Below are 15,960 nucleotides of genomic sequence, written 5' to 3'. Positions count from 1 at the left end.
ACGGATTTATATTACAATAATAATTATCCGTGATAACATCTATGTCTCTGAAAATGCTCAAAATTAATATCCATTTTCAAATATAAAGAGACATGCAAAATTGTACATAAATGGTAAATGAATAAGTAGATCTACTATATCTTGTTCTCTCACAGAAGTAGAAGGCTGGCTTATATAGTATAGAATAGTATATACATGTAGTAGAAGAAATCTTATTTCCAATCACGAGCCTTTAAATTACAGGCTATCTATCTATCTCTGGATACTGCGAGGATTTCCTGGATTTCTTACCATATCATATCATATTATAATAAGATATTGTATAAGATGTAAAGAACTAAAAAAACATATTCCGGACCTCAGTAGTTTATTTGGCTTAACATATTATAATAAAACTGCTTAATTGGGTAATGTACAGTATAGCTTTTGAAACGTATACAATACATATACGTTGTACAATTAATGAATCCCTATGACGTTAACAAATGATTTAACGTGTACATCCTTGTACAGTGATGATTGGTGTCCTTGTTCTATTTTAAGAATCAATGTGACCTTGATTATTATTTTTTTCACAATTCATTTTATTTCGATTAAAGCACTTTCTCCGAATTATATTGTGTAACAAAGAATTGATAGCAAATAAATTAAAAGAATTTTTAGTTTTTGAATAAAAATAATATGAAAACGTACATTACCGGAAACGTACGAACAGAGCAAGTGCCCGGATAGAATATGGCGTCGACTGAACTGACCCAGAACTGCTAACAGTCACAAATTTCAATCCAAAACAGGTCCATTTTAGCGCTAAATTGCGTTAAATCAATCCCAAACGAATGCATTAATGGTAATGCATGCAAGGAAACACCCCAGAATCGATGATGGGTAAGATATATATAGAAATCCCGTTTTCCAATGTAGCAAAAGTAAGCCGCCATTTTTGTTGTTAATTTCAGAATTTTGTTACTTTTTCAACGTAGTTACTACGATATAAAATAAAGAAATACAACATGTAACACAAATCTTATGGTTTGTTTTATCTGATTTCAGGTATCCTGACAAGCGAGAGGCCCAGTCATACCAGGTACACAGCTGTCTCACTTTGAAAGCTCTGAAAATTTTGCAAGACTGAAGGGTTGAAGAAGTGTTTTGCAACAGTGACAAGATAGCAATCACATCAATTTACAATTCTTATTGATAATTGATAATCAGAAGTTTAAGCATATCCTATTTTAATGTCTATTTTTTTTATTTTTTAAGTGTTGCGGTCATCTAGACTAAGGGCTATATACTGGATAAGACCCCGGGGTCTAAACCAGGAATATATATTGTCGGCTCATTCTGTATTAGTAGTTTTTATTATATAACATATAGACATCATCAGAGTCTATTCTAAAAGATTGCCTTTATAATTATTGGTTCTCATTACAGGAGAGTAGAGTCTAAATAACGTACAAAATTAATACTGGGACATCAAACGCGGGCCCAGGCTTTCGCTTGCCCGGCAAAAGACTACATTTGTAAACATAATGATAGAAACTATACTAAAAAAAATAAAAAATATATAGAGTACTATACTTGACAGTGAAAATTTCTGCCAACTTTTCGGCTTAATATAATCATTGAGGTGTTTGTATTGAAAAGGGAAGTGGTGCATGAAATACCAAATGACACCTTAAAAAACGAAAATTGTACAATGAAAATTAACAATTTTTTTTTATCTCACCTTCCCGTTCACAGGCTTTGCCTCTTTCCTGTTCATAGGCTTTGCCTACTTTCATATTAGAAAATTGATATAGTTATATCAAAAGTAATGATAACTATTTTTGTAAACCAGATAAATTATTTTTTACAAAGACAACCACAAATAATGTATACATTAATAGCATGTAACTTAATTTTACTTGGAAGAACAACAATAAAAGTTATGAAATACCTGTAATGTCTTCATAAATATTGCCTTATTAAATTTAAATATTCATTAATATATTATCTCAACTGTCAGTACTGTCAAGTCTGTATAAACTGCATATCCTTGCAAAATCATTGTTAGATACTAAAGAAATTACTCAAAATTGAATAAAATCACTTGGGAATGCTTCATCACCAGCAACTGTGAGTGTTTCCTTTCAAAAGCACTGATTGCAACTAAAAATAAAATTGTGGGGGTATTATATAATTATTTAAATTTTATATCCATATGATATTTTAATGATACTGTACTGACAATAGTTAATACATGACTGTTTAATAAATCCATTTATACAATTGAAATTCACTTACTTCTACCTCAATTTCAGTCCCATAAAAAATGTATCTTCAGCCTGCTGGCTTTGATCAAAACCATAATTTATTTAACCATACTTGTATTAGTGTCATGTTTGCTGTGAATAGAGCTGTCATCCATACAAACAATATTGATGCATCATTGGTATTTTTGTTGTTGATCAGTGATCTTAGACTCTATATACATTTGAAAAATTTGATAATGTTGACTAATTAAAAAAGAAATGAATTTTCACCAAAAAACATATACAGAAGTGGGTATCCTTGTCTAAAACTGTGCTGTTGTTAAGTAATGAACATATTTTATAGCAGTGATGAGGAGAAAAATCATACCATTGACATTTATTAACAAGATACATCATAATTGTATGAACCATTTTTTTTTCTAAAATCATTTAAACAGGTATGAAATTGAATAATAGACAAGTAATAAGTTATTATTGATACATAAGTGTATGGTTGATACCTTTTTATCCCCTTTTGATATATTGTTGATATGCTTTGAACTAGATCAATGACAGCTTAAGCTATGGAAGATATAATGTAATAAATGAATATTGCACATTTATTTGAACAGAGGGCTTAAGTATCAAGACTAAACTCTTATTTTATGTTGAAGGCTCTTTATTTTGGCAAAAGACTGAACATTATTTTTTCTTTTAGTACATGATACTACATCCAGGGTTGTCAAGAGACTATTCGATTAACAATCATGAAAAATTGTTGATTTTCATTAAATTGCTGTCAGTTTTAATCTGCAAATTACTGTTCAGTTTTAATCTGCAAATGACCATTCAGTTAAGTGATAAGAAAATAAATTGTGAATTACACAAGTTGCTTAATGATGGACATTTCTTGAAGCTGATTTATGTGATATTGGTGTAATGCACTGTATTATGTATATGGTTTGAGTTGTGTTACATAGTACATAGCATTTCTGTTATTTTCACAACAATAGAATGTTTTATGTCAAACTTTAAAGAATTTTATGCATTTCTTTGTACTTTATGCATAGAGTCCTCAGTGTATAGATTTTAAATCGCATCATAAGTTTATATACAAAGTTGATTTCCCATTTTGAGATAACATTGTTTTTTCACCTAGATCCTTGAAGAAGTTACAAAGTTTGAACAAGTATCACAGTAAAATTACTGACTTTATTGTTATGACACCATATGAAAGGTTTAGTGCAACTATTTAAAATGCATATTTCAGTCCTCCCAATACCCATCAAAGACCGGTTACAGTAACCATAACGACAGATATGAGAGACGTCGGTCACCAGGGAGAGACAGTCCCGCATCTCGTGATAGTCCCAGATATATCAACAAATCTTCATATATTGAGAGAAATAAAGAGAAATATGAAAGGGGTAAGTAATATATTTTTTTAAACATTAACTTATTTCTTTGCTTTAGGACTTGGTAACCAATGTATTCCCCTCAACGTTTGACTGGCAAGGGGTTTGTAATCTTGGCTGTTGTAAATTAATACTTAGTAAACAGGCCATCTGTTTGGCATGCATGTTGGGCATTTTTATTAATTGTCAGCTCAATTTTACCATTACCTTGCTGGTGAAGGCTGTATTTATCCATGACTATCAATACTGTCTGACCATTGTTTGCACCGGTCTCTATTCTGTCAGTACATATTTTTAAATTTTTCCTAAAAATGATAATGATTTTGTCAGAATTAAAAGATGGGACAAGACCATTTCTGATACTTAACAGGGTAAAAGTTATGGTGTAGAATTTTGGATTTTTTCCGCTTGCCACGGACAAGTTGAACTAAAATTTCTTCCTGTCTGCAGTTGAAGTTCACCTGCCAAAATATTGAAAAACAGGTTTATTACAATGGCTTTATTTAACCAGTGAGTCTTTGTTACTTGGGTTTTTGCCAAAACTTGTACTAGGACACGCGTGACACCTTTGGACAACATCTAAATTCTAATGCTACGTAAGACTTGTCCTTTGACTCCTTTCTTAGTAATGTGTAGCAGATTTTCCTATGGAAAGGGCCGCGGTCGTTTCCATGGTTTGCTTGAAGATTCAACAGTAATCACTGTTTGCTGGAAGATTCAACAGTAATTTTAAAAGTAAAATCTGTAAACCAGCTTTCTTTAAACACACTCATGAGTTTGTGGACACATTCTTTGCCTCTCTGTGCTTAAGCTTTACGCAAATCAGGTTCTTTGGGTGTTTCAGGCAGCTTTGCACCTTCGGACCTTACAACAAATTTTGTATCCAAACAATTTACAACACACTCGTCACTGTCATACTGTGCATTATTTACTGAAGCACAAGTCGGTTGCCTCAAAACGACCATACGCCAAGCTTGTTGTTTTTAGCTCACCTGTCACAAAGTGACAGGGTGAGCTTTTGTGATCACTTTTCGTCCGGTGTCCGTCCGTCGTCTGTCCGTCGTCCGTAAACTTTTATTTAAATGACATCTTCTCATAAACCACTAAGCCAATTTCAACCAAACTTCACAGGAATGTTCCTATGGTGGTCACCTTTGAAAATTGTTCAAAGAATTTAATTCCATGCAGAACTCTGGTTGCCATGGCAACCAAAAGAAAAAAACTTTAAATATCTTCTTCTAAAAAACCCAAAGAGCTAGAGCTTAGATATTTGGCATGAAACATCTTCTAGTGAGTGTCTACCAAGTTTGTTCAAATAAAAGCCCTGGGGTCAAAATTGGCCCCGCCCCAGGGGGTCATTGATTTTCCCTATATGCATTTAGTAAAAACTTAAAAAATCTTCTTTTAAAGAACTCAAAGATCTAGAGCTAAGATATTTAGCATGAAACATCCTCTAATGGGTGTCTACCAAGTTTGTTCAAATAAAAGCCCTGGGGTCAAAATTGGCCCCGCCCCAGGGGGTCATTGATTTTCCCTATATGTATATAGTAAAAACTTATATAATCTTCTTTTAAAGAACCAAAGAGCTAGAGCTAAGATATTTAGCATGAAACATCCTCTAATGGGTGTCTACCAAGTTTGTTCAAATAAAAGCCCTGGGGTCAAAACTGGGCCCCGCCCCAGGGGGTCATTGATTTTCCCTATATGTATATAGTAAAAACTTATAAAATCTTCTTTTAAAGAACCCAAAGAGCTAGAGCTAAGATATTTAGCATGAAACATCCTCTAATGGGTGTTTACCAAGTTTGTTCAAATAAAAGCCCTGGGGTCAAAATTGGCCCGCCCCAGGGGGTCATTGATTTTCCCTATATGCATATAGTAAAAACTTAAAAAAAATCTTCTGTTAAAGAACCCAAAGAGCTAGAGCTAAGATATTTAGCATGAAACATATTCTAATGGATGTCTACCAAGTTTGTTTTAAATAAAAGCCCTGGGTCAAAATTGGCCCGCCCCAGGGGTCATTGATTTTCCTTATATGTGTATAGCAAAAACTTAAAAAAGTCTTCTTGAAAAAAAAAAAAAGCTAGAGTTTAGATACTAAGCATGAAACATCTTCTAGTGAGTGTCTACCAAGTTTGTTCTTATAAAAGCGCTGGGGTTAAAATTGGTCCCGCCTCGGGGGTCATTTTTTCCTTATATGTGTATAACAAAAAATTTTCTTTAAAAAAACTCAAATAGCTAGAGTTTAGATATTAGCATGAAGCATCTTCTAGTGAGTGTCTACAAAGTTTGTTCAAATGAAAGCCCTTGGGTCAAAATTGGCCCCGCCCCGGGGACATTCATTTTCCTTATATGTGTATAGCAAAAACTTAAAAAATCTTCTTTGAAAAAACCCGAATAGCTAGAGTTTAGATATTTAGCATGAAACATTTTCTAGTAAGTGTTTACAAAGATTGTTCAAACAAAAGCCCTTGGGTCAAAAACTGGCCCTGCACCAGGTGTGTCATTGTTTTTAACTATATGTGTAAAAGAAAAAACTTGACCAGCTAGACCTTAGATGTTTAGCATGAAACATCTTCTAATGGGTGTCTACCAAGTTTGTTCAAATAAAAGCCCTGGGATTTAAACTGGCCCCGCTCCGGGGGCCTATATACAGGTGAGCGACTTCAGGGCCATCATGGCCCTCTTGTTTCAATAGAAGCAAGAGGCCTTGTACACGTTGAAATGGCTTTGTATAGTATCGATTTATTTGTGCTGCTGGAGATGGTTTATTAATGAGATTTACATATGTAAACACAGATTAAACAACAGCGGTAAAAAATATAACGTTCACGATTAAGTACGGTTAAAATAAAAACAAAATCGCTTCTTTCCTGAAAGAAAAATATTCTTTTTTTTCCCTGTTTATTATGTGAAAGTACAAAGATGTTTAATGCAAATTGCAGAATAGTGACTTTGTATTTATAATGACTACATAAAAGGCACAAAAAATCTTATATGTCTTCAGTCTATACTACCCTCTTGATTCCGATACATGATTTAGTTGTAAGTGTTATGATTACAAAGAATTTCCTTAAAATGAGAAATTTTACATGATCTTTTATCACTGTTAACTGAATGCATGATTTTGTAATCTGACTCGTGTGATCATACATGGCAGTGATTTTTTTTCCAATTTTCAAAACAACCTGTGGCTTTCTGCAGGGGAAAATATAGCGCGATAAATCAGAAAAGGGGGAAATCAAATTCCAACAACTGAGAGTGGAATACCCACACATTTTATAAAAATTTTAATTTCAATTCAATTTATCATGCATGGTACATAGCAGAGGCTATAGGGATTCTAGCTGATATAATAAGTCAGATGCTGTTATATAATGGTTCTGGTGAAGTGCACAGGGCATTACAGGGGAAAATATTAGCTTTTTTAGGGGGAAATATACCTATTTTTAGCTAGGGGAAACAGCCTTTTTTTTCGGCTGTAAAATACAGGAAAAAAAATCACTGCATGGGTTCGAATAAGATGGAAATAAATAATTGAACAGAATGAAAAAGGTCATATAATGATAAAGTAGTAAATTAATGATCAATACTGGTAGACAAAGTTTATTACTTTATCCTCTTAATAACAAAAAAAGGAAGGAGTCGGGGACTTCTTATATCTGACAGGGACTTCTGAATTTTAAAACAGATGTCTCGTCAGTATTTCTGACTGAAAAGTTAGTGTCAACCCCTGGTCTGTTTTGTCCTTTGATCAATTGTTGTCCTGTCCTGGCATAGTACCAAACATTTTAAGTCAGATTTATTTACTTGATTTAGTTGCGAGTTTTTTGAAGATTATTCAATGTATGATGATACTGAATTTCTTTTAGGATTTCAACTAAATTAATTTCTTTGATGTTAATAGGGAACGAAAATTCCCCTGGGGGAAAGAAAGCCAACCATAACTATGCAGGAGGGAGTAGTAATACAAATGGTGGAAGCCATGACAGACCAACAACAAGGAACACCTCAAATGCCAAGGACAAAACAGAGGTATGTACTTAAGTTTTCATCCAACTTTGTGTAATTTATTAAGTATGATGTTACTTAACATGGATATTATTGTGACTTGAGAAGGGTTTTCATTATTAACAGATTCGTCTGTTAAAATGCTATAGAAATTCATTGGTTTTTTTTAGCCTGTAGATAAAAATATCCACCTTGACTAATGGGAAAATTGGTTGTTTTAGTTATCACTTCTGTAGCCTCAGATAAAAATGAAAACCCTGCTTTTAAAAGTGTATATGAAATTGTATGTAATTTACAGATATTGATAGGGCCTAAAAAAAAAAATATTGACAATATGATCCGCCATTTTGTAACTAAGAGCGGCGATAAAACCTGTACCGTACCTCAATAATACGGTATTTTTTTTTTTTTTTTTTTTTGGACACGAAAAAAACGGTAGGGTCGGCGTATATTATTAGGTAGGGTCGGGTGACCCGAACAAAACAATTTTTTTTTTTAGGCCTAGATACCCAGGTTACTTATTGAACTTTCCTTGTCTAATTGCAAAATAGATGACACAAAATATATGAATTATTCCATCCTTTGAGCATTTCCCATCTTTTGAGGCATATAAAATTGTTAAGGAGTGAAGTAGATAGCATTGATTAAGGTGGAAGTGTTGAAATTTAGAAATTCTGGAAAGGGGATATTTCCTAGTGAAGTAAAAAATAAGAAGTTTACTCTGTTCGTGAGATTAAATGGAAAGTGCAATATTGCCAATGAGCACTAGCATTGGTTTTCAATCCTAAGCAAAAATAAGAGATCCTGAAGAAGCAGAAAAGTGTAAATTATGTATAGAGCAACATATTTTATAGCTGCTATATACTGCATGTAAAAACCTACTGTTGAGAATATGAAATAATTTATTATAAATCATAAAAAAGCCTCAAGTGCAATGAAAAAAAACCCACCAAATAAAGTAGTTCAAATGCTCTTATTTGAAAGTTAATGGATATAAATTTATCCAAGCTGTTTAAACATATATATTTTCTATGACTGAATAGGTGCAAAAAACTGCAATACGTTCATGTGGAGAGTGGTCAGAGCACCTCAGTTCCACGGGGAAGAAGTACTACTATAACATCAAGACGGAGGTGTCCCAATGGGAGAGACCTAGAGAGTGGAGTGACTCGTAAGTTTTATTGCTTTCATTCTAGAATGTAGTTTGTATTCAATAATTCTGAAGAAGTAAAAGACATGTTTAAAAATTTGTAAAGCAACCTTCCTTTAAATGTTGTAGATTTTAGCAATCTTGCATTGACTGCTTTTTTTCTACTCCAAAATTGTTAACTTTTTGCTGACTAGAAATATGTGAATAAGTGGTCTGACTTGTTTCTAAATGATCAAGAAAAAATACAGGCCTTCTAGCAAGATTTAACTGAATAAGTTATAATTTTGTCACTTGGAAATGTTAGCCATTTTTTGCAAGTTCATAAAAATCATGAAAATTTCTTCAACCCAAATCCTTATGTCTTTCAAGATTTGTGAGCATTTCCATTCTGGAAATGTCTTAAAACTTCTTAAATAGTGATATCTTTGTCCTTTTGATTTCATACAATATTAATAGTGGAGGTTATCATTATATTTCAGATCGGCAGTTCGACCAGACAGACATTCAACAGACTCACGAACCAATAGTGAAAAACACATTTCTAAAGGTAGCTTTTTTTATAAACGCTAAATTTATGAAATTATGTCCTGTTTAAGAGATGTCCCTGTCAAAAGTGTATACTGAATTTTAATTTCTGTTTCTAAATCTCTGAATATTATTAACATTCTGTTCATGATTTTAGTTAATTTCAAAGTCTTTTAAATGGTAGCATCATCTTAAGCTAATCATCTTAAGTATTTACGGTAAGTGTAATTAAAGAGTTGGAATATTCTGAAGCTCGTATTTCGTTTAAAAAAAATTGTGTTTTGTGTCTATAGCGAGTATAGCTAATTTAATTGAAAAGAAATATAGAATAACTTATCTTGTCCTGTGGTTCTCTTAAACTCTTAAAAAGTCATAGACTTGTATTGGAGAAATGTAAAATGTTTCGCCTGTTTCAGATGTTAAAAATAGACATTCTAGTGGTGGAATTGAAAAACGTGAAAAACATTTGGGTGACTTACGGCACATGGTTGCGGATGGCAACCCAAAGCCAGACAAAATGTACTTGTTTGAAAAACTGCAACAAAGTCAGTCGAAATTGCAAGCGGAAATGCGTGCAAACAAACAGCTACACTCATCGGATACGAAAGATATACATAGACGTAGTGATGACAATTCAACTAACGATTATCCAAATTCTTCAAACTCTAGTCGGAGTCGAAGGGATAGTGAGAGCTCACGGACGTTGGCGAGACAGACTTCAAGAAACGGTGAGTTTAAATAAAAAAAATGGGTATAGAGCTCTTAATGTAGCTCTTATATAATGAGAGAAAAAAATAAGTGTTGTTGAAAGTGATAAAAAATGTGGATTAAACACATAATGATATGTGGATTAATGGAAGAGGATTATTGCGGTGGTGAGTAGAAGTTGGTTTTTGAATTACCGTATTGATTCCTAAATAACACCCATCCTGTAAAAAGTGTCCCCATGATATGTTTAGAGATAGTAATGTTCCAGACATCGTGAATCTAAATTTTTATCTAAATGTATGTTACCATTTTGCATTTAATTCCACCATGTTCATCAATATTAAGTCATTATTTGTTTATGACCATAAAGGGCTGTTATATATGTCTTTTCTGCTAAGATATGTCCTATGATCCATTTGAAGTTGTAAAGACAAAGTGCAGATGACCTGTCTTATATTTGTGAATGATATACTTCAACAGCATAATGCATTGTCTACATTCAACAACTGTTCATTTAATTGGACACAAATAATCTTAATCCTTTGTTGAAATTGTGTCATAATTGACCTGTTGTAAGCCCCTGAAAATCAGGAAATGCACACATATAACTTGTCAAAAGTCAATTTGCCACAGTGAGGAGGTTTCCACAATGATGTCTGCTGCTTCATACATAGCCCTGATGGGGTCTTGGCTCAAAACTGGTTAGTAATGAAACAGACGATTTTATGGCAGGATTAAAATTGTTTTTGTCCAATTGAGTAAACGTTATAGATGCAGACAACACACAGACTTCTGTTGAAGTATATCCAGTATACAGTGACTAAAACTTATATAGATTATTGATGATTTGTCTTTACAAATTTAAAATGGGCCAAACACATAGCTTATCGGTCTGTTATTACATAAATAGCATTGTTTACTTGTAGTGATAACCACAGGGAATCTTAGGAAATTTCCACAGACTGAGGCTTTGGCCAAGAGCTTGCTTATAAAATTCATGTTAAGAATGTGTTGTATGGACTGTAGTTTGAAAACCAATTTAGAATAAACAAGCAATGCTGAAAAATACATGGATTTTACATTGTGATTCATAGTAATTAATGATGATAATATTGGCTTCATTAAGCAGTTTCATTATTTTAAATATACAGGTGTTTAGCAAACCAATTTGTGCATCGTTCTTCTGAATCTTGTCACTTGCTGGGAGATTCACAGCACTATTTTGCATGTAGCATTGTCCAATAGTCCTCTAATGTGAGCAATCTAGGGCCCTTCATGGCACTCTTGTCCTCCCTTTTGAATTACTCAAGTTATTATTAAATTGAATGAAAGATTTAAGATTGAAAAATGTTATTAGAATAAAATTTGTATGTATATTTATTTATGAAAAATTTAGTTCAGATTATGTTGCAATTTTTTCCGCTATATAGAGTAGTGGAAAAAGTAGCAGGCTGCCTTAGAAAAAAAGAAAAAAAAGAAGCTTTTGCTATATATTGATATATCTAAATGCCCTACCTTAATCTGTAGCATTGTCTTGTGGACCTCTACAAACGTTACAGGTGTAAGGATGAAAATGCCTTTAAGGATATTTTTGGCTTATTTTATAGCAGATATTCGGTCATATTTCCAATTGAAAATAGTATGTTATTTTCCCAATCCACAGAAAAAAAAATCCCAATTGAAAGTTACAAAATAAAAATAGTGAACAAGGTGTTTACTAGCCATGATATCCTGAGGGTCATTTTGACTAATTTTTACCGACTACAAGGTCAAATCCCCATGATTTAAACAAAATTTGACCCTCCAGTTAAAATCCTGAGGGTCAAATCAGGCCTTTTGGAAATTTGAAGGGTGTGTCAAAGAGTCATTTCAAGGGTGAAATGGTCACCCTGATTGAATAACAAATTCTAAAAATCTTTGAAAATAAGGGCCTCTTCACTGTTGTGGCGCTTAAATGTTTGAAGATGCCATCCTAGACATTGATTCTTTGCATTCATTTAATCACTGCAAAAATAAAGTCATGCATTTTTTCCCCAATTTTTAACAAAACATCACTGAAGTTCATATGGGTCATGTTCCCAAAATCCTGGGAAAAAAGCCTGGCCCTGAAAAGCAATACAACGGTTATAGAAATCATGCCCTGAGTGTAAAGAATGGCCTCACTCCTTGGGTCACATAGTTTATATAGACATAGCAAAATCAGTGATAACGATATAAGATATTGTAAAATCAGTGCTTTTCAAATCCTACAGTGCAACATCTGGGACAACTCTTAAACCATTTCAAAAAACAGCTGGCAATAAACAGTATTAAAGTTAGTTGAGGAGGACAAGTCTAATTTGGACAGATTCTTATCTCTGATAACTATTTATTCCATCCCACACAGCATGGTGCATCTGTAATTTACACTTGATGCAGGGAATTCCCCAGGATTTTTTTTAAGTGCTACATTTTTTTAATTAGACGGGGGTGGGTGCGGGAGGGGGTCTTGACCCCCATACCGCGTGTCGAAAATTTTTGCCATTTTAGGTGTCGCGATACTGCTGTGGGCTGTTTTAAAACAAATAATGAAAGCTTTTCACATGATAAACATTTTCTTAATTTTTATTATTTACTTTTTCCATTTCCAACAATTCAAATAAATAAACAGTTATATATAAACACAAGATCACAACATGTGATCAACATTTATATGTATGTGTGTGTCCCATTTAGAGCTGTCATTGATTCAGTGCAAAGCATATCAACGATATATCGATATCAAGTGACTAAAATCAACGATACACCGATATATCGATAATATCCTATACTCACTTGTTTGTCATTCACTTTCATACCTGTTTCAATGATTTCAGTCAAAAACATGTTCTGTACAGTGTCTTGTCCACTGCATGATTTTTTCCAGACAATATTTTTTGTCACCATTGCTATGAAATAATTCCACTATATAACAAAAGCATACCATTAGATATAAATAACTGCTTCTGTATATATTTTGGGTGAATTGTATAATTTCTAGACATTTAATATATTAGTCAAAAGTATCGATTTTTTAAAATGTGTATCGATTATTGATCGGCAAAAAAATATCAACGATACATCGATATTGTCGATATCGATGACAGCTCTTGTCCCATTTAAATGAGTATATTTCAGTTGTTTTTTCTTCATTAACATCATTAAAAGTGGGCCTGTCTTCTAGGTTTTTTGTCCTTCCATGCCTTGACTGCCTTCTCAAAGTTGAAAGATTCTAATGGGGGTCCTTGAAGGGAGACGGCAAGAAGATAGTTTAGAACTTTAACAGAGAGACAATTCCTGTTTTCAGTCTTAACTCTCTTCAGGCAGCTGAATCCTCGCTCACAATCTGATATTAATAAATGAAAGTAATCATTTATGTTAACCTCATGTCTTTTATTTATATTGTTTGTTTGCTGTGAATATTTGAAAATTTAAAACTTCCAGCCTGTTTAAACTTAACTAAGTAAAAAGATTTATATTTGAAATGTTGAAAAACTTCTAGCAAAGTGTTGCACATCTGCAACTGTCATTGGAATTTCATTTATGTTCAAGAATGAATGAATTTAATAATAATTACCTGCAGTAGTGGTTGGGAGGAGGAGACCCACAGCAGCAATTCTGTAAAGAGCTGGATGACTGGTAGAAAGGTTGCCAGTAATCCAGGTCATGGTCTGGTCGGCTGACTGATCAGTCCCCTCTAGACTGGCATGTACCTGGTGCCAGTGGCTGCGGCACTGCTCCATATCTACACCAAAGTGCCTGGCCAGCTCCTGTATGTCCTGACAAACAAATGCTAAGCCTAACGGGTAGGACAGTACATTGCACTTCACAAAGCTGTCCATGAACAGGCTCGATTAAAGAGGGCCTGCAAAATTAATATTTTTTTCATTTTGGGGATTCAGTGAACAGAGACAGATTACAAGATATTTTTAATTAAAAAAGAAAATGACCAATTGGCTGTCACTAAGTGGGATTGTTGATGTCAAGTTTTCGTTGTTGTTTTCACTCAGTTGCAAGTTGATAATGAACAGTCGTAAATGTTTTCAATGTTAAAGTAGCCATCAACCAAATTTATTTCTGAATATCTATGCAGTTTAATCCAAGTAAAATACGATTATCATGTATATATTAAAAAGCAAAATGATCCTGAGACAGTTGCAACGACATTGCTCACAAAAAAACTCTTAAAATTGATAGTGAACTAGGCTTCCCTTATTCATGTTAGACTTATTATTTTTTTAAATCTTAATACTACAGTACTGTTTAGACGTAACGATCATAAGAAAGTGAAAGATGAAATTGAACATTACACTTATATCAAGACAATTAACCCATTCATCCCTAAATATCAAACTGTTATATCGCATGTCAATTAATGCCAATTATATTATCAAAACAATAAAAGTTATTACACCTACCTGAAACATGTAAATATCACACATGCCGCGGTTAAATTGCACCCATCTCAATACACTGTAATTGACAACACCTGAAAGTGCGCTAACAGTCGTCTGCAGACATCGATGACAGGTGTCTGTGACGTCACACAGTCTAAAGGCAATCAGTGTATCGGGTTGTGTATACGCCTCGGGTAATTATCTACACAGGACATGTATATTGGCTTGTTTATTTGGCTAATTGGGGTTAACTTATAGACACAATAGAAAGGAATATCGGTCATTTTTAAAGCGCTATGATAATTTTAAGCGCATCGGGATTTCTTGTTCTGAAATTTTAGCGCATCGGTGCCGATGCGCTAAAAGCGCCTGGGGAATTCCCTGCTTGATGAAATCAATTTCAGCAATCTGTAGGCTGATATGATTTGCATTGCCCAGGAAATAAATAGTGATAAAACACATTTGTCAACACTTTTAAGACATTGTCCAACATTATTACAACTAATTAGTCACAGACTTTGATTGAAAATGATACAGTTGCTGATCAACCTCCAATGAAAGGCCTTGAGTCATGCTTGAGTGTCAGGGATTTATAGGTGCACTGGTGGTTTTTCTATGAAAAAGCAGAGTTATTGTCATGACCCACTTCACCTTATTGATTAAGTTTTTTGTTTATGGTCATAAATTGCAATACTAATCAAGCTATTTTATTGAAACTTTTATATGTGGATGCACCTTGATGAGTTTCACTTGCAAACCTAATATCAGGTCAAAAGGTCATGTTCACAGGCACCTGTTAAAAAAATAAATATATAATTGGCCATTAAAGCAAAGTGCAATGATATTGGACTTGAACCTTTGAATTAAGATGTACCTTAATGAGGTAAAGTTTACCTGGACCTTTAATAATAAACATTGAAATTTAAGCTAAGCGTATTGACTTAAGAACTACAAACTTTTAAGCTCACCTGAGCAGGTCACATTTTTGTCAGAATGTTTGTCCAAGTAATTGCTCGGACGTTGTTGGATGACATGGGTCATCTTGGATGAAAAACGTCATAGGAGCAAAAAATAGAAAAATCTTGTTAACGCTCTAGAGGCTATTGTTTTGGTAGAGGTAACATTTTCAGCTTATATATTCAGAGAATTGGTCAGAAAGGTTGTTTTGCTGATTCTTAGCTCAAGTTTGAATATGGGTCACCTGGGGTAAAAAACTAGGTCACACTGCCCAAATGGAAAAACCTTGTTAACACTTTAGGGGCTACTGTTTCTGCTCAAATACCGAAACTGGTTGTTTAGATAATTTCTAGGTCAAGTTAGAATATGTGTCATCTTTGGTCAAAAACTAGATCACACAGCCCAAATAAGGAAAAACTTTGTTAACACTGTAGAGGCTACTATTTTTGGTCCAAATGTTTTGGAAATTGTTCAGATGATTTTTAGGTCAAGTTTTGCAACACTCATCAAAAAGGTAAAGGAATTAATACCTGTAGTTTTTAAGCATT

The 15,960-nt window shown here is 33.5% G+C and overlaps 2 protein-coding genes across 3 annotated transcripts in view; one reads left to right on the top strand and one right to left on the bottom strand.

Moving 5' to 3' along the window:
- The first annotated feature begins 715 nt into the window (after nucleotides 1-715).
- Nucleotides 716-15,960, top strand: part of LOC132755177 (WW domain-containing adapter protein with coiled-coil-like) — a 30,614-nt gene continuing 15,369 nt past the window's right edge. For both annotated transcript variants that reach the window (XM_060745983.1, XM_060745982.1), the window contains exons 1-7: nucleotides 716-885; nucleotides 1,051-1,084; nucleotides 3,502-3,658; nucleotides 7,554-7,681; nucleotides 8,701-8,828; nucleotides 9,287-9,354; nucleotides 9,749-10,060. In XM_060745983.1, coding sequence (XP_060601966.1) covers nucleotides 845-885; nucleotides 1,051-1,084; nucleotides 3,502-3,658; nucleotides 7,554-7,681; nucleotides 8,701-8,828; nucleotides 9,287-9,354; nucleotides 9,749-10,060 — 868 coding nt within the window. In that variant the 5' untranslated portion in view covers nucleotides 716-844. The remainder of the gene's footprint in view (nucleotides 886-1,050; nucleotides 1,085-3,501; nucleotides 3,659-7,553; nucleotides 7,682-8,700; nucleotides 8,829-9,286; nucleotides 9,355-9,748; nucleotides 10,061-15,960) is intronic.
- On the bottom strand, nucleotides 13,215-14,833 carry LOC132755178 (uncharacterized). The gene is made up of 3 exons (XM_060745984.1): nucleotides 14,477-14,833; nucleotides 13,636-13,923; nucleotides 13,215-13,404 (listed from the first exon to the last, which is right to left on the bottom strand). The coding sequence occupies exons 2-3, from the start codon at nucleotides 13,898-13,900 to the stop codon at nucleotides 13,220-13,222; spliced, it is 450 nt and encodes a 149-aa protein (XP_060601967.1). The 5' UTR covers nucleotides 13,901-13,923; nucleotides 14,477-14,833; the 3' UTR covers nucleotides 13,215-13,219.

This window comes from Ruditapes philippinarum, unplaced genomic scaffold, assembly GCF_026571515.1.
Source record: "Ruditapes philippinarum isolate M1 unplaced genomic scaffold, ASM2657151v2 ctg1698_1_1_1_1, whole genome shotgun sequence".
In the NCBI taxonomy this organism is placed as follows: domain Eukaryota; kingdom Metazoa; phylum Mollusca; class Bivalvia; order Venerida; family Veneridae; genus Ruditapes; species Ruditapes philippinarum.
Note: the sequence above shows the minus strand (reverse complement) of the source record. Positions and strands in the feature narration are given on the sequence as shown.